Source organism: Larus michahellis, chromosome 23 (genome assembly GCF_964199755.1).
Source record: "Larus michahellis chromosome 23, bLarMic1.1, whole genome shotgun sequence".
Taxonomy (NCBI): Eukaryota; Metazoa; Chordata; class Aves; order Charadriiformes; family Laridae; genus Larus; species Larus michahellis.
In genome coordinates, this window is record NC_133918.1 from 6,726,097 (window position 1) to 6,751,082 (window position 24,986).

Here is a 24,986-nt window from a genome sequence, read left to right on the forward strand (position 1 = left end):
TGGGAGTTGTAGTTCCTCCTTGCAGCTGCCCCCATTCCCATGGGAGGTGCTTGGGATTGGATACGGGCCCTTTCCCGGCCTAGCCTGGCCACCCCCGTGTCGCACTCGCTGTCTTCTCCCTGCAGCGCTGCCTCGGCCGGTGCTGGGCCCTTCAGCCCGGTAACGGCAGGGGTCGCCCCTCCCCTCCGCCGTGGCTCGTCCGTAACGTGTGGTGGCGCCGCCCGGCCCGCAGGGGGCGCGAGGGCACCACGTGGCGGGTGTGGCGGCACTCCGGCCGGCGCGAGGCCGCTCCTCAGTGGTGTCGGTGGCCGTTAGGGGGCGGGGCGGGGCGGGGCGCGGCGCGCGCTTCCTGGCCGTGGCCGCGGCGGAAGCAGCAGCGGCGACGGCTGGGCCGGGCTGGGCTCCTGCGTGCCGAGGCGTCCCGCCGCCCCCAGGGTCCCTCGGCTGGCGGCAGAATGTCGGTGGCGGGGCTGAAGAAGCAGTTCTACAAGGCTAGCCAGGTGAGGTACTGGGGAACCGCCGCGGCAGCGGGGGCGGCTGGCCGGCCTGCTATTACTAGCTCCGTCTCGGTGACCCCCCACCTCCCATCCCCCTCCGCCGTCAGCCTGGGACAGCCTCTTGGTGCCGTGATACCCGCCGTTGTCCTCTCCCGGGATCCTTCGCCGGTGCCCCATCTCAGCACCCCCTGGTATTGCGGTCACGTGTGTCCTCACCCTGTCCCCAGGTGCCTCCCAACACCCCCGGTTATCGTCTCCCGGTGGCTTCTGGCCTTACCGGAGCCCGGTGTCCCGGATCCGCCTCGCCGTTGTGGGGCTGGGAGTGGAGTGGAGCGGGGAGCTGCAGTGTCCCCGCTGTGCTCCCCTCGGGGGAGTCTGGGGGATCCCGGGTTGGTCCTGTACCCCCTGGACTGGGGGCCCCAGCAGCAAAACGCACCTGATGTGTACCGGAGGGTGCTGGGGGTTGGGAACCGGCTGTACCCAACGTCCAGGTGGGTGTTGTGGTCCCCAAAATCGGTCCGTGTCTGCAGCATGGCGGGGAGATGGATCCAGCTGGCTCCATGGGCCATAGCAGTGAAGGGCTATTGAGGAATAGCCCTTGGACTTCCTAAGCAGAGCCGGATTTTAGGAGAAAAGCTCTGGCAGGTGGTGGCCATGTGGGGTTTGAGGTTGTAATGGGGAGTCACCAGCCCCGGTAACCTTGGATGGCAGCTGCATCCCGACCCCGGGAAGCTCCTGCTTCCTGGAGAGCCGCTGGCTCAGGATTTTGGAATTGAGGGAGCCCAGACTGGACGGGAAACAGCCACGGGAACATCGGAAAAAACTTGTCAGATGTGCGATTTTTAACCAAGAGAAAATCGATCCCATAATTGATTGCTCCGGCAGTAAACAGTGAGTTTCTGTCATCCTGAAGTGAAGATGGAATGTGGCTCCTCAAGGCTGCAGCTCTCCCCCCCTCCCCAGACCTGGGAATCTGCCTATAATGGGGTTCGTTAATCCCTCTTCCCTCACACGCACACCCCCAAGGGGTGGCCGTCCCAATCTGCCTGAGCAGCATCATCCTTCCTTCATCTTGTGAACATTGCTGAAATCAACGGTTGCATATTTTAAATGTATTTTTAGAATGATTTGGGAATGACAAATACTCCTCTGCTTCCCCTGGTCACTGCTTTTCTGCCCCCATTTTAAATTTAAGATGAATTTTTTGCACAGATCTACTACCAGACCTTGTTTTCCAGGTGTAAAGCTTAGACCTGTTTAAGCTCAGCCCAAGCATGTTTGCTACGTGTGCTGCCTCCTTTCTTGGCCACGTTTATGATAATGCATGTTGCTTAAACAGCAAAGCAAAATAACAAATTCCTGAAGTCATTCCCCCACCCCCTATCTCGCAAACCCTTGCGTCCTGTTTTTTTGTTTGTTTTTTTATGACTTCCAGGAGGGAAGGTTGTGCTGAAAACTCAGTGTAGGAGGATTTAGCTGGCGTGGATGTGCCGTGGTGGTGTCGCAGGGCAATTAGTGGTGAAAGCTCATCAATGGGTCAGGAGTAGTGTGTTCCTGAAGTCTAAAAACATTGTTTTACAACACCCGATGAAGTCTTTCTTGGGAGGAATTATTGTGAAGTGAAATCACATGTGGTCTTTGGTGTTTTTTTCCTGTTACAGGTGTCTTTTTTTCTTAAAAGGAACTATTTTGGCTACTTCTGGAAAAATTAAACCTGGTGCAGCTGTCCAGGGAGAAGTAATTTGCCCAATGCACAGACTTGGCGGCCCATTCACCTCTCGTGCATGCATTTCCCTTGGGTGCTTAAACTGCATTCAGTGGCATATTAAATTGGGAGATAAGTTGTATTTCCAATTGCGTCATGTGTATTTGCTGTAGCATCGTGAGTTCTTTGCGGCTCTTGTTGCTGCAGGGTTTTGGGAGCTGATTTCATCTAAAGAAGCCGATTTTAGTGTCAGATTTTCCACCGATATGAGTGAAGCGACTCGCTTTGCAGGGATGAGAGGGATGCAGTCCTCTTTCGGAGGTGCTGCCACCCCCTTTACGGTGCCCTGGTGACGAGGACACAGGTATCTATGCTTTAGAGATGCTTTAACTGGAAACTGAGAGCGATTGGTTCCAGTCATTTTTCTGTCTTCTCCTCCTCTCCCTTCCCTTTCCACCCTCCTTCCCTTTCCCTCCGCTGGTCCCACTCCTCAGCCGCCCCTTGGCTGAAGGAGAGGAGGATTAGTTATTTTTTGGCTCCCCTTAAAGTTATTGAATGCTGCCAAAACCAAACATGTGGAAGATCTTTCCTAAAATGTTACGTTTTGTTCCATGTCTGTTGTTAATTGAAGGAAAAACTGAGCCAGGACCAAGGTCTGCAAGGACCTCGGCACCGCTGGAGCGGCAGGTTTGGGATCCACCCTGCCCTCACCACACGATGAGGGGGCCAGTTCAGCCCCCTCGGTAGCCTAAGGGACCAGAGATCGGCTCGCGGGCTTCTGCCGTCTGATTCCTGCTGGCCCATGTCTTCCCTGGGTGAGGCAGCCGGGCGCCCACACGCAGAATGCCGAGATAGTATCCTGCAAAATAAAGTCACGCTGGCAAATGCTGCAGATGGTGTGTGCATCCAGAACAGGTTTTGCTAGTTTACAGCAAAATGTTCTTTTTTATTAAAAAAAAAAAAAAAAAGCTGTAGAAAACATTCTCGCAAAAGGAAGGAGGAGAAACAGCAGCAGCAGATTTGAGCTCCAGCATCGCGAGCTGGGAGCGGGATGCGAAATCCCTGCAGGTACAAGACCATCCAGTCCTGGGTACCATCCAGCTTTCATCCATCGGCATCCACTCAGGAATCTGCAGGAACCTGGTGGTATGGAGATGGCTTCATTTGCTTTTTATACAGACTGATATAAGTCCTAAAAGCCTGCAAAACTTTCCATGAGGATAGGGCAGGCTGCACAAAGCAGGGTGCCTGCCTGTGCCGTTCCTGGGCAAATCTGATGCTTATTGAGCATAAGTTGTTTTGTCACTATTTGCCCGTCGAGCAGCAGAGCCCTGCCTGGCACCTGCAGGTTTATCAACTGCCAGTTGGAAGGGACAAGCCCTAGGGTGGAGGCGGCGGTGGTGGTAAACACGTCCCCTCCCTCCCGCCGTGACAGCAGGACTGTCCTACCTGGGATTACACAGGGCCTGGCAGTGTGGAGGCGGGAGATGTGGCACAGCCTGCTTGAGGGGGACAGATCTAATCTGGGGAGTGGCGTGTGGTGCCGTTGTCTGTAGCCCATGTTGGTGCGGTGTCACTGTGGCTCCCGGTGTGGCCGTTTGGGAGCTGCCCCGTGGACGTGGGGAGCATCCCTCTCTGCCGGGCACTGCATGGGGCAGTCGTGGCTTGGCAGATGACCAAGAATGACCTTGCCAAATATTGTCATTTCAGGGGTAACAGAGCCCTTCTGGGGACATGAGACTTGTTTTTCTGTGCCAGTGGTTCAGCTCCGGGAGCAGCCTCAGCCCAGGCGAGGGTGAGCGACGGCAGGCGGCATCGCTTTTTTAAACCGGGCTGGTATCCAGCCCCAGGCACCGCTGTCATCCCGAACGGGATTAACGTGCTCCCAAAGCCTGCGTGGTCCAAGCCTGTACCTTGCTTGGCTGCCTGGCCTTAGAAACGGGAGTAGCAAGCGATGGCTCATGCCCTGCTGTCCCTGGCAAGTCCTGTCCCGAGACACAGACCGGCAACCTCCTCCTCCACACACAAAGCACAAAAGCCATTTTCTGAGAAGGTGGAGGGGGGGGAAGAGGCGAGTGCTAATTAAAACGAGCAAGCCCTTGACATTCATGCTTTTTCCTGAGTTTGATGGTTGCTCTCAAGGCTTCCAAAGATATTTTTGAATGTGAATAGCTACCCCTTGCTTTCTGCCTGGCCCCAGAGCCCGGGACGTGCCACTGACAGCCGTTTCAGCCGAGAAGGACGGCAGAATTCCTGAGCTCTGTATGTTGGCAATGTATACTTTTCGGCCAGTTGTTAATGAGCCCTAAGAGCTTCCTTCCCTACAGCTTGGCATCCAGGTGCTGCAATGCGATGGCATCTGCTCAGAAGGCTGAGGCAGAGGAATCCGCTCCTAGACTCACACAGGGACTGTTTGGTGACAAGGGACAGAGTGCAGCTGATGGGCAGGAGTGGCATTTCTCCTTTTTTTTTTTTTTTTTTTGGCCTTTGTGGTCATTTGTCTTGCTGGTGCTAGGTTGGGATTTCCCTTATTTCTCTTTGTGTGAGGCTCTTTCTGTGGTGGCTTTGCACTGTGCTTTCAAATATGCTTGGTTTTTTTCCTCCCATTTCCAGATAATACCAGTTAACAGCTACTTTGTGGGGGTTTTTGAGGTTAAATCAGTCCTTCTAGCATCTGGCTCTCTGGGGCTTCCTCTTGTAGGCATGAGATGGCTTTCTGCTTGCTGCCTTCGCTCTGTGTGCAGCTGGGCAGTGGGTTTCTTGGGACATCACAGATGTGCCATGCAGCACAGGATCTTCTGCTGGAAGAGCAGTGGAAAGCGCAGCATGCGGGATAACCTTCCATGTGGAAAACCAAACTCACAAGGTCCCTTTCCCTGGCCAGAGCTTGTCTGTCGGTACCCTGTCTTGCTGCAGATGGTTCTGATTGTGCCTGCCCTCCAGCTCACTCCTGCTCTGCTGGAGACTGATGCACTCTGAGTTCATCTGCGCATTTTTGCTCAAAGTTGACGCTGCCAGAGTTTAATCCGCGGATAGTGGGGGCTAGAGAGGAGCTGTGGAGCCGGGAGAGCAGAGGGTCCTGCTCCCACTGCTGATGGCCGCAGGGCAGTTATCCCAGCGGCAGAGAGATCGTAGACTCGTGGAATGGTTTGGGTTGGAAGGGACCTTTGAAGGCCATTGAGTCCAACCCCCTGCCATGAGCAGGGACATCTTCAACTCCATTAGGTTGCTCAGAGCCCCGTTCAACCTGACCTTGAATGTTGCCAGGGATGCAGCATCCACAGCTTCTCTGGGCAACCTGGGCCAGGGTTTCAGCACCCTCATAATAAAAAATTTCTTCATTATATCTAGGATCTATCTGGATCTATCTAGATCTTCTCTTGCTGCAGGCTGGTGGATGCCTGTTGGAGCTCTTAGGACAGTGCCAGTGCCCAGGGACATTAAAGGGAGAGGCCAGTCTCTGCTCTGCAGTGGCGTCAGAGCTTCATGCTGACTTGTCTTGAATCCTCCAGCAATTAGTAAAGCCAAGAATGGACCTGAGATGGTCTGTGTGGTAGCTCTTCTGCTTTCGCAGAAGGCCGAGGTGGGTGGTTTGAGCGCAGGCAGCAGTTGGGCAGAGCTGCCTGCCCTGTACAGCAGTGAAATCCTGGGGAAGCCCTTCCTGGTGCACTGGGGCCGAGACTGCACCCAGGAGGGCACCCAGAGCTGCCAGTGGAGGAACCAGGCACCCGAGGTGGCATTTGAGGTGCTAATTTGGGCTCAACGTGTTCTTTTTGAGCTGTTCTTATGAATTTTGCACACCTGTATCTGGCCACCAGTAAGTGAGTCAGCAACAAAGATGCTGGCAGCAGGTCGTTCCTTGGCTTTTTTGCTGTGGCAGTGGCTTTGCTTTGATGACAAAGGCAGAATGAGGTGGTGCGACAGCACAGGGAGGAGGTCATTCCTGGCGGAGGTAGTTGTCAATGTCGGGCTATAAGTTCCTTATCTGTACATGGGAATTTGGACTGGGGAGTCCAGGGATTTTGCTGATGCCTGCCAGCCTGACCTTCCCTCCCAGAGCACCTGATGTTTGCTCTATTAATATTAACCTGAGCTGGAGATCCCTGCATCTTTCCTAGTTTATCTTTCAATATTAATCTGCTCCTGATGCTGGAGGAAAGCCGGATTTGCTGGAGTCCCGTGTGCTCAGCTGGGAGGGAGTCAGATTCAGCAGTCACCATCCTCACCTGACACTCTGAAGCCCTGAGCAGTTTGCTCTTGCTGGAGATGGGTGTTTTAGTGATGTGTGCGTTTGCAGAGCCACATACAGCAGGTGAAAAAGCGGAGGAGGACGCATGTACTCTGCCAGTGATGGGAACTAGACTTCAGCACATACCTCTTCTAGCCTAGGTGGTGATGAGTGAATACTTGCAGAGATGCCCGCTGTCGTGTCGAGTTAAAATGACTGCGAGTAGGGTATTTTCATAGTAACTCCCTCTCCTTTTCTTGCATGATTTGTCGTCAGTGAAATGCTTGGCACGGCGACGTCATTTGGCTGGTTAATCATTGCCGGAGCTGAGCTGGGCAGCCCCGTAATGGAGCAGTTTTCAGCTTTTCTCAGTATTGTTGGGCCCGTCTGGAGTTGCAGGCAGGGGATGGCTCATGTCTCTGCATTGATTACTTTAACTTGGCTGTTTTATTTCCTTTTAAGATTGTTTCCACAGCCATTGGGCTCTAATAGTAACAAGAACTCGGATTCTTGCAAGGCAAAGACAGAAAACGGAGGTGGAAAACGCCAGCTCTCCATACCCTGCTCCGTTTGCTCCCCTCCTCATTGCCAGTGTCAAAGAGGGAAAGTGTTATCCTGTGCCTGCAGCTGTGGGAATCTGGGACACCGGAGGGAGACGTGACTCAGGGCTAGGGGGGGGATTGTGCAGCGCTAGGAGAGCTGATTCCTCCTCCTCATCTCGCTCGTCATTTTAGACCTCCTCATCTGTCTAAAATTATTTATCTAACTCTCCGTTTTCACAGGTTATGGGTGAACTATTGAAAGTGGATGGTGCCCAGGGGGATGGTTTCTGGATGCGATGGAAGGAAATCCTTCCTCCCCCTTCTCCCTGCCAATACTTTCCTCCTGGGAAAGAGCAAAATAGGGATGAGATCAGGCAGGCTGGCTTGTAAAAGCTGATTCATTTCTTTAGCATGTTTTTTTTTTTCTTCTTCTTCTTCCTTCTCTCCTCCATCCCTACATATGCCAGTGCCTTTTGCCAGGGCTCGCAGCCCTGTCCAAGCCCTGGGTGGTAAAACCGGAGGGACGGCAGCCTGTGCTGGGAGCAGGGCAGCTCCTCCTGCCTGAGACTGCGGAAACACCAACTAAAAATCAAAACTGCAGGGTAGAAATCAAAATTGTGGGTAAAAATCAAAACTACGGGCTGTCTCGGCAGGCTTGCTGCCCCTCGGAGGGAAATTGTGGGCAGCGGGGTGTGAGGGGTTATTACAAGTCCTGAGCCTGCTGCAGCCTGCATCGATGTGCTGTCCCTTCGGGAGAAGGCTCCTGAGCAGGATGCCGAACTACTGAAAAGACCAGAAATAAAGTAAATCCGTAATCCAGAAGGTCTTGGGTTTGTAATGCCAGCTGAACTCATTTGCATGGAAACTCAGTCATGTATCTAGACACTGATGCTGTTTCATAAGACTCCTGCGTTGTGGAGGGCTGCGCTTATGGTCCTTTCCATCTTTCTAATTGCGTTGATTAAATCGTCAGCCTGAGCTGTGAAGTCAGGGGCACAGAGCTGGAGCTCCTGTCAATGGGGGTGACTTTTCCTGCAGATCTGCTCCCTCCTGAGCTGTGTCCCCCCCGGCCATGGCTATGTCCCAGGTGAGCCTGTGCAGAGCCCAAGAGGACAGGGAAGGATATGGGCTCATCGAGGGGAAAGCCCCGCAGCATTGCGTAGCTTCTCTTCATAAACTGCTGTGTGACATGGCTTAGTGCAAGATTCATCCTCTTTTGGCCTCTCCCTGCGATTATAAAAGCAATAATTAATTTTTCTTTTAAAAAGGCTTCCGCTTCCTCTTCCCCCCCTGGCCCCCCCATCTCTTTCGTGGGCGATCCCATGGCTTTCAGGAACGGTTCCTGTTGACGGGAAAGAGCTGTGTTTGGCCCAAGCTGAGGGGGGGATAAACAAGCAGTTCTTGGGATCCTCTCCAGCGGCTGCCTGGTTTTGTGGCTGGATCTGGGGATGCTGGTGAGATCTTCAACCTGCTGCAGCAAAGGCAGGGGTGTCCCCGTTGCACTGTCCTGGGGTGGGGGGACACATGGTCCCCCTGATAATCCTGGACCTGCTCCTCTTGCAGCAGATGGAGAGTCCATCAAGAAAGAATCCAGGCTGCTCTTCCTTCCAAGAAGAGCCTTCCAGCCAATGGTGTGTCTAATTAGCTTTGTTGCTGATACCTTATTAATAGAACGTCTTTTTTTTTTTTTTTCTTTTGAAGCCACTGGGAATTTTAGGATCTTCCTATCTCATATTAACTGGCTATTAATAAAGTTCATGATACTGTCACTAATTGGATTGCTTTTCTGCTCAAAAAAAAAAGTTAAAACACATCTCCGTAATGAAATTCTGTCTTTGAGACAGAAGATAAAATTTGCATGATTAAAGCTTTAAAGGACTTTTTCGAATTGAGAAAATGCTTCATAATTCATCCTAGAGCTTGAAAACTGGGCTGTATCTTCTCGTTGGCCCAGACTTTATTATCAGTGATCGTTTATTAACCGCTTTCTTGTACAAATTTATTTTGGCTTAACAGGACTAGCTGTATTTAAACTTAATCTTGCCACCTTTATGACAAAAAAGGCAGGAAAATGGTGAACAATTACCTACATATGAAGCAAATCCATTGCGTGTGGTGCAGTGGATGGTGCTATTCTTGCCAAAATGGGTTTCCCCCGCTCCCTAATCTTTTTCACTGTATAGTTTGTGGTGGAGCATTTAGAAAATGTCCTTTTTGTAGCTGATGTGTGTCTGCGCACATGCTTTTGGGTGGACTTAGGGGGTATTGGGCAGGCACAAATCTGGAGTGCCAGATGTTGGTGTAGCAGCTATTTGCATCGTAAAGTTCCTCCTAATTATATTGGGTGAATTTTAAAGACAAAGGAGTCTGTACGTGCGCTTGACAGGGACAGCGTAATCTAAATATTATCTCCCTGAATTTCTGGCTCACCTATTGCTCTGGCTGCAGGGCGGAAAGGCAATCGGGATGCATCGATGGTGTCCCCTGCAGAGTAAAAGCAAACCGCAAAGCACTTGGAGGGCTTTGTTTTTCCATTTAAACCATTCTGAAATGAGTATTAGCAAGCGTTAATGATGTACAGCAAGAAAAACAATGCATCATCTTGCATGGGCTGGAAGCGTGGCAGAGTACCTGGCTGTGGGGATGGCTCCCGTGCAGAACTCTTGGAGGAACTGGTGCAGGAGCTGGAGTTTGATCTGGTCCAGCACGTCCTTCCCGCATCGCTCCCGGCAGCCTTGGGGGCGGTCTGTTCGTTTATTCCCGCTCTCCTTTTCCTTAGGATGCTGTGCTCTGGTCTGATAGCCACTATGCTTTTCCTAGTATTCAAATTAACAAGGAAGACTTGTGTGTATAGTGTTCTCAATTATTTCTCTCCCTCTTTGATGTTTGTGTACACTAAGATATCACTAGGTCCGTGCTGGAGTTTTCCCTTGGCCAACGCTGTCCATGTTAAACTTGCTCTGCATAGGGCTCCCTCTGTCCCCTTCCAGTCGCAAAGAGGGTTTTTGTCTTCCTTTTGATGGAGTTGAGCTCCTGCCTGAGCTCAGCATCTTTTTTTTGATCTCCCTTCTGGCTGCAAACCTGCCTGGGAACTCACCTTGACTCTTCTGAACTCATTAACGCTGTCTGCCACTCAAAACTGAACACAGCCATGACTCAACTTTTTAAGTAATTGCTCTACGTGTCCCATCAGCCTGGTTTGGTCTCATCACGCTGCAAATACGGAGGTTCTAGTGCCTCCTTCCCAGGTCCATGATAGTCTCTGGGCTCCAATGCTGGTTTGTTTTGTTTTTTTTTTTACTGGGCGATGCCAGTTCGTGTCACGTGTCTGGGGAGGTGTTTTTTCATCTCTCTTGGTTTGCACGGGAGCAGAAATCCCATCTGCTGCTCTTTTCCAAGCTGCCCTGTGGCCATAGTGTTTTCCCCAGGGAAATACAGGTGTCGTAAGTCCTCCTGTTCTTTTGTTTTCCCCTTATTTTTTGTGAAATCCTTAGGAGTGGCGTACAGGCGGACGGTTGGGTCTGATCCTCGGTACGCTGACCCAAGGACGGGAGCGCTGAGTGCTCTGCCTCCGTTTGTCATTGAAGCTTTGCGGAAGAGGAACCCAAGAATTGCAATTAGTAGGAGGCACTTCTAGCGCTTTGTACTTTTATATCTAATGAGTGGCTCCAAGTCTCAAATGCGAGGAGCCGCTTGTGTTTTTTTTCCCCTGGGTCTGCAAAGGTCGGGTGGAGCTGCTGAGGAATGATGGCTCAGCAGCTCTGCAAAAGTCAGGCTGTGATTCACTAAAGGTCTTCTGAGATAGGACGTAGGGAGGCTGGGCAGGAAATCTGGACCCAAGGCAAATATTCCATGTTTCCCCTCAGCAATTCAGACTTCATCTGAATTGCTGAAGTCACTGTGAGTGGGTGAGGAGACGGGCATTGCCAGGGGAGAGAAGAGAGCTGCTTTTTTCCTTACATGTTTTTGTTTTCCCTGTTAACTTGACCCGGTTATATTATTTATTTTTTTTCCATCTGAATAGAAATTATGTCTCATTTGGTCCAGAGCACACGAGAAATACCTAATAACAGGAGAAAATATTTCTGCTGCAAATGGCTGTTGCTGACTGTTGGGAAGTGCTCCCTTCCCTGCAGCAAGAACATTTCAAGTGTCTCCTTGCGGCGAGAGCTGCGTATTGAAACTTTTCTCTTCCAGGGTGAGTCTGTTTTCAAGGCAGCGTTGTGCGCTTTTGGCCAACGGGCCCGTCCCAGCTTGGCGTTAGCCCGGGTGAGCCGAGCTGTTGGCTTCTGCTTGGGGAGGGAAGGAGGCAGCGTCTTTCTCCTGCTGGTAGAATTAGCTCAGAGAGCACCAAGATGAGCACAGAGCCTTGGAAAAAGGGATCACAACCAGGATTTTAAATACTGTCACGCCACAGGCAAGGAAAGGAAGAATCCCCCTAAGCAAACTGCTGCATTGCAGTGCGTGTATATGCCCTTCTCTGGCCTGAGCTCTGCCAGTGTGACCTGCTGGCTGCTGCTTAAGTTACTTTTTTTTTTTTTTTTTTTTAATTCATGCTGTCCTCATTCCTCTGAGCCCATCTGCTGGATGGAGATGAGTCATTCGATAGCACTTTGAGTAGGTGATTTGACAGGTGGCTCCCTAGAAAGCTGTCTTTGCATGCGGCAGCTCTTTCTTTGTGGTCTCTATGTAAGATTACAACCTGAGGTCACTTTGAAGGCTTTCTGCCTCGTTGGGAGCGAAGGGAAGGAGCCCTTCATTGTTCTGGGCTGACTTTCCTGCTCAAAATCAAGGCGATTCCTCCAGTGTTGGGTGGAGAGAGGCTAGATCCCCATCTCAGATGGTGAGGGGGTGGAAAGCTCAGTTTGTTTCTAGACATGTTTTTCTGGTGCACGTGTCTAGAGGCAGCGGAGCACCTCTACGTGCCTTTGCACCAGTACAGCGGTGGTGCTTGGGTGGCGAGTCTCGGATGGGACTGGCCCTCCTCATGAAAGATGGGAACTGGAAAAATAAGGGAAAGAAAGTTCAGGAGAAGATTGAGGGCTGGATAACAGAGTAAAAATGCTCCTGTGAGCTATTTATGAGGGAGACCAGACAACTGAGGTGTCTGGAGGAGCAATCACGTGCCCCAGGACAGGTTAGATCAATGGTAGAGCTGATGTTAGGGACCAGCAGAGGGGTCTTGCTGGGAGGGGCAGGAGGGCAAGGGCTTCAGCTGCCGTTCCTCTTTCTCTGGTTTGCCCAACAGGGAAGTAAGAAATGGTGAGACGGTGTCTGCCGAGTCACATCCACATTCTGTTTTTAGCTCTGCCACTAACCTGCTCTTGACAGTAGGCAAATCGCTTCCTCTCATGCTCTTTCCTCTTCTAGCACTGGTCAGTCTTCTCTCCTGGCAAAGTGGCAGCTTTTGGGGGGAGAAAGTCCAGTGGGTGTGACAGTGCTCAGCCTCATGAGGACCACGAAGCTGCTGGGTGCCTCCAGTCCCCCAGCTATTTGGAGCATGAGGATCTGCTAGGGAACATGCCTTCCTCTTCATTACAGGGCTAGTGGTAATTGTTCGTCCCCTGTTCTGCACAACAAACGCTTAGATCTGTTTTCTTCTCCTGGAAGTAGGTCAGAAGTCACTCAGATGAGCTTGCGCTTTGCTGTGGGCGTGCCGATCTCTCCTTAAATTGGGGTGTCTGCTGCCTCTCAGCAGCGTCCTTCCTTAAGAAAGGATGCCTTCCATTTTTAATTAAAAAAGTAAAGGCTTAAAAAGCTCTAAGGAGGCAGAATACAGTCTGATGTACAAAGCTAACATGAGCAGACGGAACTGCAGGCTGGCTGGGGAGAGCAGCATCAAAGCTCTCGCTGCATTCGCATCAGCTGCCGCTGCTCCACGGGAACTGGTGACTCCTCTTTTCCCAGTTCCCAGCCCTGCCGTGCTTGCTGGGAGCCAGAGAAATACCCAAAACAACAAGGTCTCGACATGACGTACACTTTTAATCCCAACTGGTGTCTGCTGTCGGACCAGCACCTTCCAGTCTTGCCTCGTTTCCAAGGATTATGCCATGAAGGTGACAATTAACTTTTAATGAGACACTTTGTGTTGGTGCCTGTGCATCGGAGCACAGACACTTGCGGGGGATTGCCATCGGCCTTGAGACGCCTCCAGGCACAGGCTGGTTCTGCGGGGAGCCTCTGCGGCAGCAGAGACATGCGGCATGCTCTGGGAGGACCCCGGGTGTTTTTTCCAGGCACTGGGCTCCTGTTTCTCCCGGGAACACCATTAGGAACAGAGTGTGTGTTTCCAGGAGGTTTTTTTGGGGCTCTACAGCCCTGCTGTTGACAAACCCCACTGACCGCACCTGAGTGACTAAATCCATTTACAAGCCATCTATTTTGAAGCTTAAATACACACGCAGCAAGAGTAAATTCTCACATTGGCTCCGTGGAGCTGCAAAGGCCCAGCTGCCTCTTACTGTGATGATAAAGCTACCAGTGAAGATGACCAAAAATTGGACTTAATGCCAGGGAGTGACACCTTGCTGAGCTGGAGCAGTGGCAATGACTTTATTTAGCTTTTATGGAGCAGCCCATAGATCTGGGCATGACTAAGACTGGGCACCAGCGATCCCAGTTAGCCTTGGTTTTCCTTAACTTCTACCTGTCCCTTCCAGGCTGTCGTGTTGTACTCAAGCTATCTTCATCTGGGGTTTAAAAAACATGTACAGCACTTTTTTTAATTATTTTGTGGGCTGGATTTTTCCACTGGACTTGCTCTTTCCTGACAAAGGGAGCCAGGGTTTGTCTGTTTGCTCGTCTGTGGGGTTTTTTATTTCTTGAAGGGAACTTTCTGTTGAGAGGCAGAGGGTGGCGGGGAGGAAGAGGAAGGCTTTGATACGCCAGCATCTGAAGGGAGAAGGTTTTCATTCTACTGCAGGGAACTGTTTTGAATGTGCAAGGATGGTGTATGTTTGATGTGCTATAAATAGGGTTGACTTTGCAATGGAAAAAGAAAGCAAAGTTTAAAAAAAAAAAAAAAATAGTTTTTGTGTTTCTTTTGGTGTGTTTTGCTTGTTTGAGGCTGAGGGAGTTGGGGCTAGTTTCCCATTTTAAGGTATCTAAAGGCTAAAGAGCAGAATATTAAAATCAGTTATGTGAAGTAGCATGGAAAAGCTGCTTATTAGCAGAAAATAAGACTGACTGACGGCTCCTGCATTGCGGGTTGGGCAGACGAGGAGCTGCGGGGTGGGTGTGCTGCAAACCTGCCCTCCTTGGGTTCCGAGGTGCCTTGCAGGTGTTCCACGGCTGGGGGGAGTTTGGCTGATGGCGTCTTCGCCCTCAGTTTATCATGGATTTTTTGCTGATGATGCTGTACAAAAATCTCCTTTTTCTTTTTTTTCTACGCATCTTTCACACCTCTGCCAAAGGCAGCCCCTGGGAGCGATGCAGCAAGGCCATGGTGCAGAACGGCCTATCCTATGGCTCTGGGCTGGGACTGCCCATCTCTCCTTGGGGAACAGCCTCAGCTACTGCTCACAAAACCGCTCCCCATCTTCTGTGCTCCTAAATATACCCAGGCACAGCCTGACCAAGCACAGCCTACCACGGGCATGGGCTGGTGCTCCTGGCCGGAACGTTACTGGGGTGATACTGCAGCCAGCACCAAGGGAAATGCGGCTTTGGGGTGGGAGAGGGTGTGTTGGGGTCCTTCTCCAGACCTTTGGGACCTTTTTGGGTTTTGGTGACAGCATGGGCAGCACCAAATGGCTGATACCTCTCTGTCTGATCCATCTGGTTCAAGTAAGGATGCCCCATGCAGCATAGCAAGGGATGGACACTCACATTTCTTTATTTGCTGTTGTCCTGGAGCTGAGCGGATGAGATGAAGGAATGCTGCGTTTTGAGGAAGGGCACATGGATTTTGTGCCACAAGTCGGGAGTGGCTGCGCAGTCCTCCCTTGTCCCAAGTTACGTTTCTTTCCCACTCCCAGCTGTAGAAAAGAAGCCCTCTTCATCACGTCTTTCTTCCCCCTCTGTGTACACATACCATTCCTGCCTCTCCTCGTAGCCAACCTCCTGTCGCAGTGGTTAGTTTAAACAATAGGTCTTTCATTTCCGAAGATCTTCCACCACGCGCAGTGCTTCGGTGGGTTTTGAAGAGCGAGGGGAAGTCGGGATTGCTCGCGTTCCCATGCCCCTGCGAAGGAAAGTGACGGAAACCCCCGTGAGTAGATGCTCTTTCAAAGGAGGCTGCAGAAACCGCACAGCGTGATCAGGAGTGGCCCATCCCACCCCTCTGGATTAGTTCTCCTGGGGTTGAAGTAGGCAGGATGCCGTGCTCCCGGAGATGGAGCCCCGCAGGCTGGAGCCCCGCACCAGCCTGGAGTTAAGTACACCTCCCTCTTCTCTGATCTCAGGTCAGAGCTATCTATGAGGGCGTGTTTTAACTGTCAGTATCATTTTAATTAAACATGGATGGGAAGCGAGGGATTGATTCCTGGCTTCTATGTTGGATTTTGCGTGCGGCAGTGGCTTTGGCCCTCTTCCCCCACCCTGCGGCATGGTTTGGTTGGGATGCCAGAGAAACAGCCGTAATATTTTGTAGCATTTTTTAATCTCACTGGGCCGTGTTGCCCAACTGTATCGCCTCATGCTAATACTTGTTGTAGGAAGCTTTTGGTTTGGGCTGCTGTGGCAGCGGAGCTGAGGGCTTCCGCTCTGTCACAGAAGCGGCCTGGTTCAGCTTTAACCTTTTAGCGTGTGTCCCATCCTGGCAGGGCTGGGAAATTAAAGAAACTGGAGAGGATAGCTTTGTTCTCATCTTTCATGTCAAGCCAGCTGAAGCGCTTCAGCATAAGCCTGCAAGAGCATATTTGGGCCACTGAATTTGGTTAAGGATTTGCACATCTTGCCGTGCACAGTCCCTTCCCCGGGTTCACGTCCGTCTTGATCGCAGCATTCGTGAGAGGTTATGTCCCCAACCAGGGGAGGTGGACGTATCCCAAGTCTCCTTGTGGCTGCTCAAGAAATAAAAGTGCAGAAGAATTGTCACCACATCTTCAAGAAAGTCCCTGAATCGCTCTCTGGAGGAAGCTGTGCTGGGACGTGCACTGACAGCCTTTCACTGCCCAACTTCACTTCAGCCAAGCTACAGGCAGCACGCGGTTGCTTCCTTCCTCTCCCCTCCTGCGAGCAAAGGGCAAGCTTCCTGGTGAACTTAACGCTTCCCTGAGAAAGCCAGCCGCCAACTTGCCAGCCGTTGTGGGCTTTTTGCAGGCAGAGCGATGAGCTGCATGATGTGTCACTTGGAAACTTGGCTCCTGGTCGCGTGGTGAAGCTCTAGGTTAAACAAGGAGCCGGCGAGGGCTTCTCTTGGCTCTTGTCTCGACTAGCGCCAGAGGGGAGGAATCTGCATTAGTTTGTTTCCCTGCCCGACAGATTTGGGGATAGGGATGGAGCCGCTGTGGATGACACACAGTCCCTCCTTCTTTCCTCCCGTGATGAAGCCTTCCAGTTTAATTAGAGCCAGCAGGGAGAGAACCTCAATCTTCTTATTCCTTCTCAGCAGGGCACCAGTAGCATTTCTTGGACGTCAAAAGGAGGATTAAATTAGTCTGCAAGCAAGGGTTTGTTTTTTGTTGTTGTTGTTTTTTCCTCCTTCACATCTCTCAGCTCTCTGGGAGGGTGTTAAGCCTCTGAAATCACTGTGGTGATCAATGCCTTAGACATAGCACGCAATCCCTGATTACAGCAGAGCTCCCTGCCTGGGGGAGGATTTGCAGTTTTCTGGGCTGCAAATGCATAGGTGGGTGGGTGGGAAGGAGTGGGAATGGAATGGCTTGTGATAATTGTACCCTTCCCAGGTGTATTAGCAAATAAAGGACGTTTCCGGTGCCGCAACCTTTGCGAAAGTGATCCGGGGCGTGCAGCAGCCCCTTTCTTTGGCCAGGGCCAGGTGATGGGGGCGAGTTTTGCTGTGCTGACTTTGCCCTGGCAGGCAGAGCAACCGCTTCCTGGGGTGCTTTTTCTAGACTTGGCGTATCTGGAGAGGAACATGCACCTCCCCAGCTGATAGCCGGCTTGTTGATGTGTGTGTTGGCAGCCCAAGCACGGAACAGGCATCCAAAAAAGTCAAGAAGTCAAGCTGAGCTTGGTTGCCCATCTGCAAACAGCTATGGGGTGATAATGCCCTTTCCAGCCTCCTTCATGTGCGGGGATGGGCATCCTGGCACACATCCTGGTCCACATCCCAGCTCTTGCTGGGTCCTGTGGACCTGTGAGGACCTTATCTGGGGGTTAAGCAGGAGAATGAAATCCACAGCTGAGCTGAGTGAACCAGGAGAGCGTCAACCCTTTTTTCCCCCCAGTATCTAAATGTCAAGGGTGAACTACAGCTATCCCTCTTTGTCTGACATCTTGGGTCTTCTGCTGAGCTGTGCTTCCTCTGAAAGAGGGGGAAAAAAAGGCTTCCCTTGGTGCAGGGGGCTGTTGCCACGTTTGTCAGCCTCGTTGAACCATCGTTTTGGCCCTGCAGTGGTGGATGCTGCGCGGCTTCGTGCTGAGTGGTCTGTTAGAAGAGCTCTTGGGGCTCCCCACCCTCAGACATCAGCATCCTTGGCAGCACTGAAGGGCTGCTGATGTCTCCCCACTGAGATGCAAGAAGCTTCTCAGCCGTGGCTGTGCTGGGAGCCGTGATGTTTGTGCTCAGCACCAGAGCCTTGGCATACCAATGGTCTTTGAATACATACATTTATTTTTCTTCTCCTCCCTGTTTTGGGGTTTGGAAATGGGATTTTGCTGAACCGCTGAAGATCTTGTTGTTCTTCGTAAAGAACAAGCGTTTCGTCTTTCGTCTGCATGTCCTGCTTGGTGACTTGATTTTAGAGGGGCTGAGCGTGGCACAGTAGGCGCAAGCACCCAGGGCAGAGCGGCTGGTGGGGTGTCTCCCAGTGCTTCTGAAACTGGGTAATTACCTAAAGAGTTTTTTTTTTTCCCCTATTCTTCCTCAAAAAAGTAAGGAACCATTTTGAATCCCCATGGGAGGAGGAGAGTTCCAGAGGAAGAAAGACTTGGTAAAACCAAGTATTTGATGTTGAAGTAAACAAACCTGTATTGTTCGTCCAGAACTGGAGTTTTGACTACAAATAGGAGAAATCCTGGCAGTGCCCTGCAGCAGGCGTCAAGTGCTTGGGCGTCAGCGCCTGTTTCCTGCACCACTTTTGATGTCTGTGTAGATAATTTGCTGTCCATTTGGACCAGTTTGGGGCAAGATAATCAGTAATTTTGGCCAATCTGTATGAGCTGCATCCTGAGGCGCTGCCACTTGCCACAGCAGCATGGGGCTGGGAAGGAAATGTTCCTCCCCATTTAGGCTGCAGAGAAGGACACTTTTAGGTGGATTTAGTAAAGGCGCTTATCTTTCAGCTCAGGCGAATGGTGGGGTTTAGGGAGCAGGGGTCTTTTGTTAGACCAAGCAATATCTACAAGAAAGCTGATACGCCTTCACACAAATAGCCTAAAACAGCCCTGTCTTTACAGCTTGTCAAACATCTCACCTTTTCGCTGGTTTTAGAACAGGTGTCAGAGACGCTTTGATAAATGGATCTGAAAACTTGACCGTAGCTTCTGCAGATCTCTCTCTCCTCCGCTTACAAAGAATTCAAACCCCTGGGCCCCAGATCCTGAGCTCCTCCAGCATTTCCCCCAGGAGTGATGGTTTAGGGCTTTGAGATGTCTGCTCTCTCCAGACTCTGTTCTTGCGCTGGCTGCTGCAGGCGGAGTGTGTTGATTCTCTGTTTACTTGCATTTTGCCATGTGTGAAACTCAAGCCTTGGCTCAAAATGGAGTCGAGAGACAATTCTGCTGCTTGCTTTTTCCAGCAAGCGTTGGAGTTGGAGCTGTGTGGTGTGATTTAAGGAGCTGCATAGCTTCTGCTGGGTGAGGATTATCCTGACTGAGCCGTGCTTTGGAAGGGTAGGAGATGCTTGGATTTTTAGTGGGGCAGTGTTAGCAAAGAGCCACAACTTTTTAACATGCTTTGGGCTGATCCTGACACCTCCTTTCTCTTGCATGTGCTGTCTGGACCACTCCTCTTCCCTTTTTGTCCCCAGGACTTACTGCATGAGGTATAAGGGGCTTTAAGGAGTTACTGCTGTGCCTGATTCCTCCTCCCTTCTTTTTCTGCAGCTGGTCAGTGAGAAGGTTGGAGGGGCTGAAGGGACCAAGCTTGACGATGACTTCAAGGAAATGGAAAAGGTAAGTAAGGAACAAGAAAAATCTCTAAAATCACCCATATATCTCCTCTGTGACCCTGAGCTGATCTTCACTGCTGCCGGGTTGTCTTGTCTTTCCTACAGAAAGTGGACCTGACCAGCAAGGCAGTTACAGAAGTATTGACCAGAACAATAGAGTACCTCCAGCCGAACCCAGGTGAGTGCCTGGACCTTTCCTGTCCCCTTCTCTCTGCTCCCCCAGTTTTCCAGGGAAAGCGGCAGAGAGATATCAGAGAGAACCTTTTTGGCCCTGAGGTATTGGTCACCAGCCCATATTTGAGATCAGGCAACTTGGGTGAAGATCCAGATACTCCTCTTGCCCTGTGCCGTGTTCCTGGGCTGTAAGATGCTGCTGTTGCTGTCGAACTGTGAAAGAACAGGCACATCTTTCACCTTGGACTGAGAGAGGCCCTGAAGGGGACCCCTTTTTCTTGGGATGTCGAGAAAAAGTGGCATCTCTGGGCTGGGAAGGGCTTTGTAGGCATCGCCTCTGTAGCCTGCTGTCCTGCATACTTTGAGCCGGCTGGTTCAGAGAGCGCTCCAGGGACTACGGGAGGGTTGGGGAAACTCCTTTGGCCTTCACTGGCAAGCTGTGGGGAACTATTTTTGCATGCTGTCTTGGAAAAGAAACTTCTCTTTTTATAGTGAATGATATTTCTGGGAGATGAAGACAATAGGGCTTCTTGGCTTTGGGTGTAGCTTTAAAAATAAAAAAAAAAAACAGTTGGCAGTGGCCAGCAGCTGCTGGCAAGTCCAAGTAATTGCAAACACGGCTGTGGCTGTTTCTCTGCCAGCTTCCAGAGCCAAGCTAACCATGCTCAACACAATGTCAAAGATCCGCGGGCAGGTGAAGAACCCCGGCTACCCGCAGTCGGAAGGGCTGCTGGGGGAGAGCATGATCCGATACGGCAAGGAGCTGGGCGAGGACTCCAATTTCGGTGAGTGTCCCGTTGGGCCACCTCTCCCTGGGAGCATGCGGATGAGATGACAAAGGCTGCTGCCAAATACCCAATTTGTTGTTCTAAATTCTGGAAGGGCTATGTGACCCTTTGTGTCACCTAACACTGCTGGGGGCTCTTAAAAGAGGTTTGAGGGCTTCCACCCGGGGTGGCAGGGAAGTGGTAAGCAGAGCCCAAGTGTCCTGCATCCCAATCCATGGCATCACGTGCAAAACCACCTCTTAATGCTTTTTTACTAAACACTGAGATCAATTTGCATGTATGAAAAAATGCTTCCGTGCTTCTAAACTGAACAATGGTGAGGTGGAAACCAGATTGAGCGAGGTGGGGAGTTTTACGGTGCAGTTCCCAGCCAGAGCTCTGCTACAGGGAGCCAAGAAATCTTTTTGCGTGGCAATTTCCCATAACCGCATGTGACTTGCAGGGAGGAGGGGGCTGAGGTCTTTCGGTGACATCAGTTTTAATCCACTAAAACATCAGCCTGCGCATGTGATGGAGCTGTTACAGCGCACAGCTGTCTGATGGCTTCCAGCACAGGGAGGAGCATTCAGGAAAATTACAAAGCTCTGGCTACTTTGTGGGAGTGATGCAGGAGTCTCAAGAGTATCTGTGGCCAACTCAGAGTCCTGCATCTCTCTTGACTTGCAGGAACTGGAGAGCAAGGGGGAAGGAAGTTTTTAGAAGAACACACCAAACCTGATTTCCTTTAATAGCCTCGCTTTAAAGGAACACTTAACTTGATAAATTTCTCTGTTAGTACTGCAGCCCTCCCTAGGACGGGTTATCTAGAGTTATCACAATTGAAATAACTCTTCTCATGTATTTATTTTTTCCAGCTGGACAGTAGAGTGATGTTTTTGCTTTACTCTCTATTTCACTTTTATATTCTCCTGTGCTAACAGAGTGCTGAAACGGTTGGTTTGCCAAAGCTGCACAGGAGTAATTTAATCTATAAATGGTTTTCACTGGCATAAAAAGCCAAGACTAAAAAAGCTTTGCTGCAAGTCTGTCTGGCTTAGCTGTCATTGTAGCAGGAGCCTTAGAACAGCATGAAACGAAATAGGTTTCAATAAGCAACTTTGAGCCCTCTAATTCCCAGGGGAGGAGAGGGGATAAGGTTGGCCCAGTAGAGGTTAGTGTCTAAAATTAATAAAAAGCTGTGAGTTTGCTGCCAGCATCTGGGGAAACTTGAAAAGTTGGTCAGAGTGCTCTGGGCTTAAAATCTTCTGAACAAAAGGATGGCCAGGCTGGATCAGACTGAAAGCGCCTCTGCCCCGGGCTTCTCTTGCCAGCAGCAGCCAAGGAGCAGAGCCAGGTTAAAGCACTGCATGGCCAATGAGCAGCTCAGCAACTCCCCGAGCCAACAGGGAGTTTAAAAATACTGTTTTTTAAAACTATTTTAACCTTTTCCTTCCTCTGTGTAGTTGGCAGAGATTGTTCCTGTTTTTCAGAGGAAAAAGAATGAAGCGTGTTGGTGGAGTGTCTTGCATGGAGTCAATACCAACAGGCAGTTGCCTGCTGTCACGCTGGGCACCGCTCACTCCGTGCCAGCCTCGGCGACTTGCTCTGGACAGAAATGTGGGGTGTCGGACAGGGGACGGATCTTGCACACGCTGGGTGTCTTGGCAGAATGGCTCTGCATGCAGCCGCGACGGACTTCGGCTCTGTTTAACTGGCTGGCCCCTTTCTCCCTTTCTCTTTCCTTCCTTTTCTCACTCGAAGGCGATGCGCTTCTTGATGCTGGCGAATCTATGAAGCGGTTGGCTGAAGTGAAGGACTCTCTGGATATTGAAGTCAAACAAAACTTTATTGATCCCCTCCAGAACCTGTGTGACAAAGACCTGAAAGAGATCCAGGTAAACACCTCAATGTTTTTCTCTCCTCATCATCTCTTTCGTTTCTGGCCCCTCCTGGGTAATAGTGCATTTAGTTGCTTGCTCTGTTGTGGTGGGAACCAAGGACTCGCACAGGTCCCTTCCCCTGCACTGTGTGTGCTTTCTCTGCCCACGTTCACTAGTATTTCCTCCTTGCTCAGCACTGCTGCTACTACTTATGCAGCTTGTAAGGCTGGATGCAGGTTTGGATGGTTCTTCATTTACCGTGTTTTATGGAGGATGCTGTGGGAGTACGTTCTGGGCTTGCTGAGTTTGGTTCTTTGTGCTGTGAGCTCCCAGCCGTGTTACATTTGGGCCACCTAGCATTAAACTTTACAGTGTCTTGACAGCTGTTGGCCCTATTCTGTTAGTAGCCTGGATTTACAACATACTTTCAAACTATGAGCAAGCTTCCCTGTATGTGTCTCATGCAGCATCTCAAGAAGGCCTTTCGGTGTCTCACTGGGGAGACACGGAGCTTGGCAGCTCCCACGTGGTACCACAGAGACAAGTCTGTGCCAAGCACGGCCAGGCTTTGTAACAGGATCCATCCCAACCTGTAATTCACAAGGCAGCTCTCGCGAGTGAATTTTTGCTTACAGTGGTGTCCCAGATAAAACAACCGCCAACTACTGTTTCAGTACTTATCTGTACTCCAATTCTGCAGGCTGCGTTAGAGATAATTTAAGCAGCCCTATGCAGTCAGGGGATGCAGTGCCCACAACCTGCATCCCGATTCCTGATCTCCAGAGCTCCCCGTCCCTCCTGGGGAGCTGAAAGAAGCGGGTCAACTCTTCATCTTCCCCAAAAGGCTTACGTGGGGAGCAGACCTGGGCTGTTGCCTGCAGCATTATCCTCCAGCCCTTGGCTGGAAGGGGGTGAAATCCTATCGCCATGCCAGTTTGTTGAGGATTTATTAGTAAAAAGCCATTGTGGACACAGCAGTAATCCTCTGCCAAACTGAGCTCAGACGGTCCACTCGTCCCTGTCACCTCGTGGCAGCCCTGCCTTGCAGCTCACCATCACATCCTGGAGCTTCTCGGGGGTCTGAACAAAGGTGGGAGCCACAGAAGCATGTGCTTCAAGATCAGGTTTCTGAGATGAATGAACCTGGTCTGTAACTAGAGCTGCCTTCCCAGCAGGAGAGCTTGGCTGCTCCCACTCTCTGCCTTTTCCTTCTTCTCCTTTACTCTTCATAACCATCCTCTTCCCAGCACCATCTCAAGAAGCTGGAAGGCAGACGCTTGGACTTTGACTACAAGAAGAAGCGACAGGGCAAAATCCCCGATGAGGAACTTCGACAGGCCATGGAGAAATTTGAAGAGTCCAAGGAAGTAGCGGAGACCAGTATGCACAACCTCCTAGAAACCGATGTGAGTGCATGGGGGGAGCACCGGCTCCTCTGTCCCAGGCTGAGAGCTGCGGGGTGGGTTGTCTTTCTGTGTGCACGAGGGTGGGATCTCTTGAGGGATGGAGAAGTTAGGCACTTAATTTCCACTCTTGTTTTTGCAAGCGTGGTTTTGCTCTCTGAAAACCCAGATCTGAGAGCCCAGCACGTGGCTTGGTGGCCTCTTATCCTTTCTGTAGCCCCTCTTCCTGATCCAGCCCTTGGCCAGAGGAGAAGCTGTGGCTTCTACCAAACCAAGTCTCTTCTCAGTGTGCTGGTGAGTTTGGGCAGGTAACACGGCTTACTTGGGAAGGATTTGAACAGTGAAGCCCAGAGAGTGGTAGGTGTCCTCTGTGCTGCTGAGTCTCGGCCAGTGCCTGACCTCTGGTGTCTGAAATCCCAGACCTTCTCCTCGTCTCCCCGGGGAGGTTGTCCTTTGTACATATTCCGCCCCCAGTACTCATAGGTACAACAAGGGAGTATCTGGTCAACTGGGAAGAGCCATTCATCCCACCTTGGTGTGATTCTTGCAGATCGAGCAGGTGAGCCAGCTCTCAGCCTTGGTGGACGCCCAGCTGGACTACCACAGGCAGGCAGTGCAGATCCTGGACGAGCTTGCTGAAAAACTCAAACGCAGGTGAGTCCCAGGGGCCCGTAGGCACTCTTATTTTTCACAGCCACAACCTGTCCCTGTGGTACCTGTCTGTAAATACCTGACCATCCCTCTATATCTATCTTCTGGTGTTAAAGCTGCTTCTGGCAATCACTAGAGCTTCAAACCAGACCTTCAGGTTGGAGAGAGCGATGCCGGCTGCACAACCTGCTTTCAGTGACAGGGACATTCTGACATCTGAAACAAAACCTCTGTGCTTCCACTGTGGGTGGCCGGTCTCTGCTGGGTTGAGCCCTGCCTGGATCGGGGTGTGCTGCGCCCAGTTGAATTTGGCAGGGGTGGAGGCAGAGGGTGAAATCCTCTTCGTGCCAGGGTTCACGGCTCCTTGTTTTGTGGGCTTTGAGTGTGGGAGTGTTCCCCAAGAGGTGCCTTTTGACTGGACCCAGTATTGAGTCAGAAGTTGCGTCATGTTGGTGGAGCAGACGGCTCGGATGTCACGAGCTGGACATGCCTGGCACCCAGTGTCACCTGGAACCACCTAGCCTGGAGGCTTTGTGCCATTAGCTTCAGTTGTGGTTAAGGAGGGTACCTGGAAATTGACCAGAATCCTTTCTGGTTGTGGTCCAGAAAGGTCTGTGTCAAGGGCTCCCAGTTGCTCTGAAGACCAGAAAGTGAATGCAATGTGGCGGGGATGATGTGGTGGCCACAGGCTGGTGGAAGAGCTCCTAGATCACGTCCTTAAAGACACACGTCTGTGAGCCCTCTGCCAGAACCCTCATTTTCCAGCAAGCCCTGCTCTTCCTTCTGTCCACATGGTGGTCCCTGGCTGCACATATGGCACTGCTGCGCATGCTCTGGAGTTTTGAGCTGCGTGAGCCTGTTGGTGAAAGGCAGGTATGTGTCTGGCACACAGGAGCAGGGCGA

General features: G+C 51.2%; 1 protein-coding gene across 3 annotated transcripts in view; it reads left to right on the forward strand.

Moving 5' to 3' along the window:
• Positions 1-319: 319 nt before the first annotated feature.
• The window catches only part of SH3GL1 (SH3 domain containing GRB2 like 1, endophilin A2), a 29,682-nt gene continuing 5,015 nt past the window's right edge, over positions 320-24,986 (forward strand). For 2 of the 3 annotated variants that reach the window (XM_074565756.1, XM_074565757.1), the window contains exons 1-7: positions 321-500; positions 19,144-19,212; positions 19,314-19,386; positions 20,024-20,167; positions 21,911-22,044; positions 23,277-23,435; positions 23,983-24,086. In XM_074565756.1, coding sequence (XP_074421857.1) covers positions 456-500; positions 19,144-19,212; positions 19,314-19,386; positions 20,024-20,167; positions 21,911-22,044; positions 23,277-23,435; positions 23,983-24,086 — 728 coding nt within the window. In that variant the 5' untranslated portion in view covers positions 321-455. Of the gene's footprint in view, positions 501-19,143; positions 19,213-19,313; positions 19,387-20,023; positions 20,168-21,910; positions 22,045-23,276; positions 23,436-23,982; positions 24,087-24,986 lie in introns of all 3 variants that reach the window. The other variant, XM_074565758.1, reaches the window with a different exon arrangement.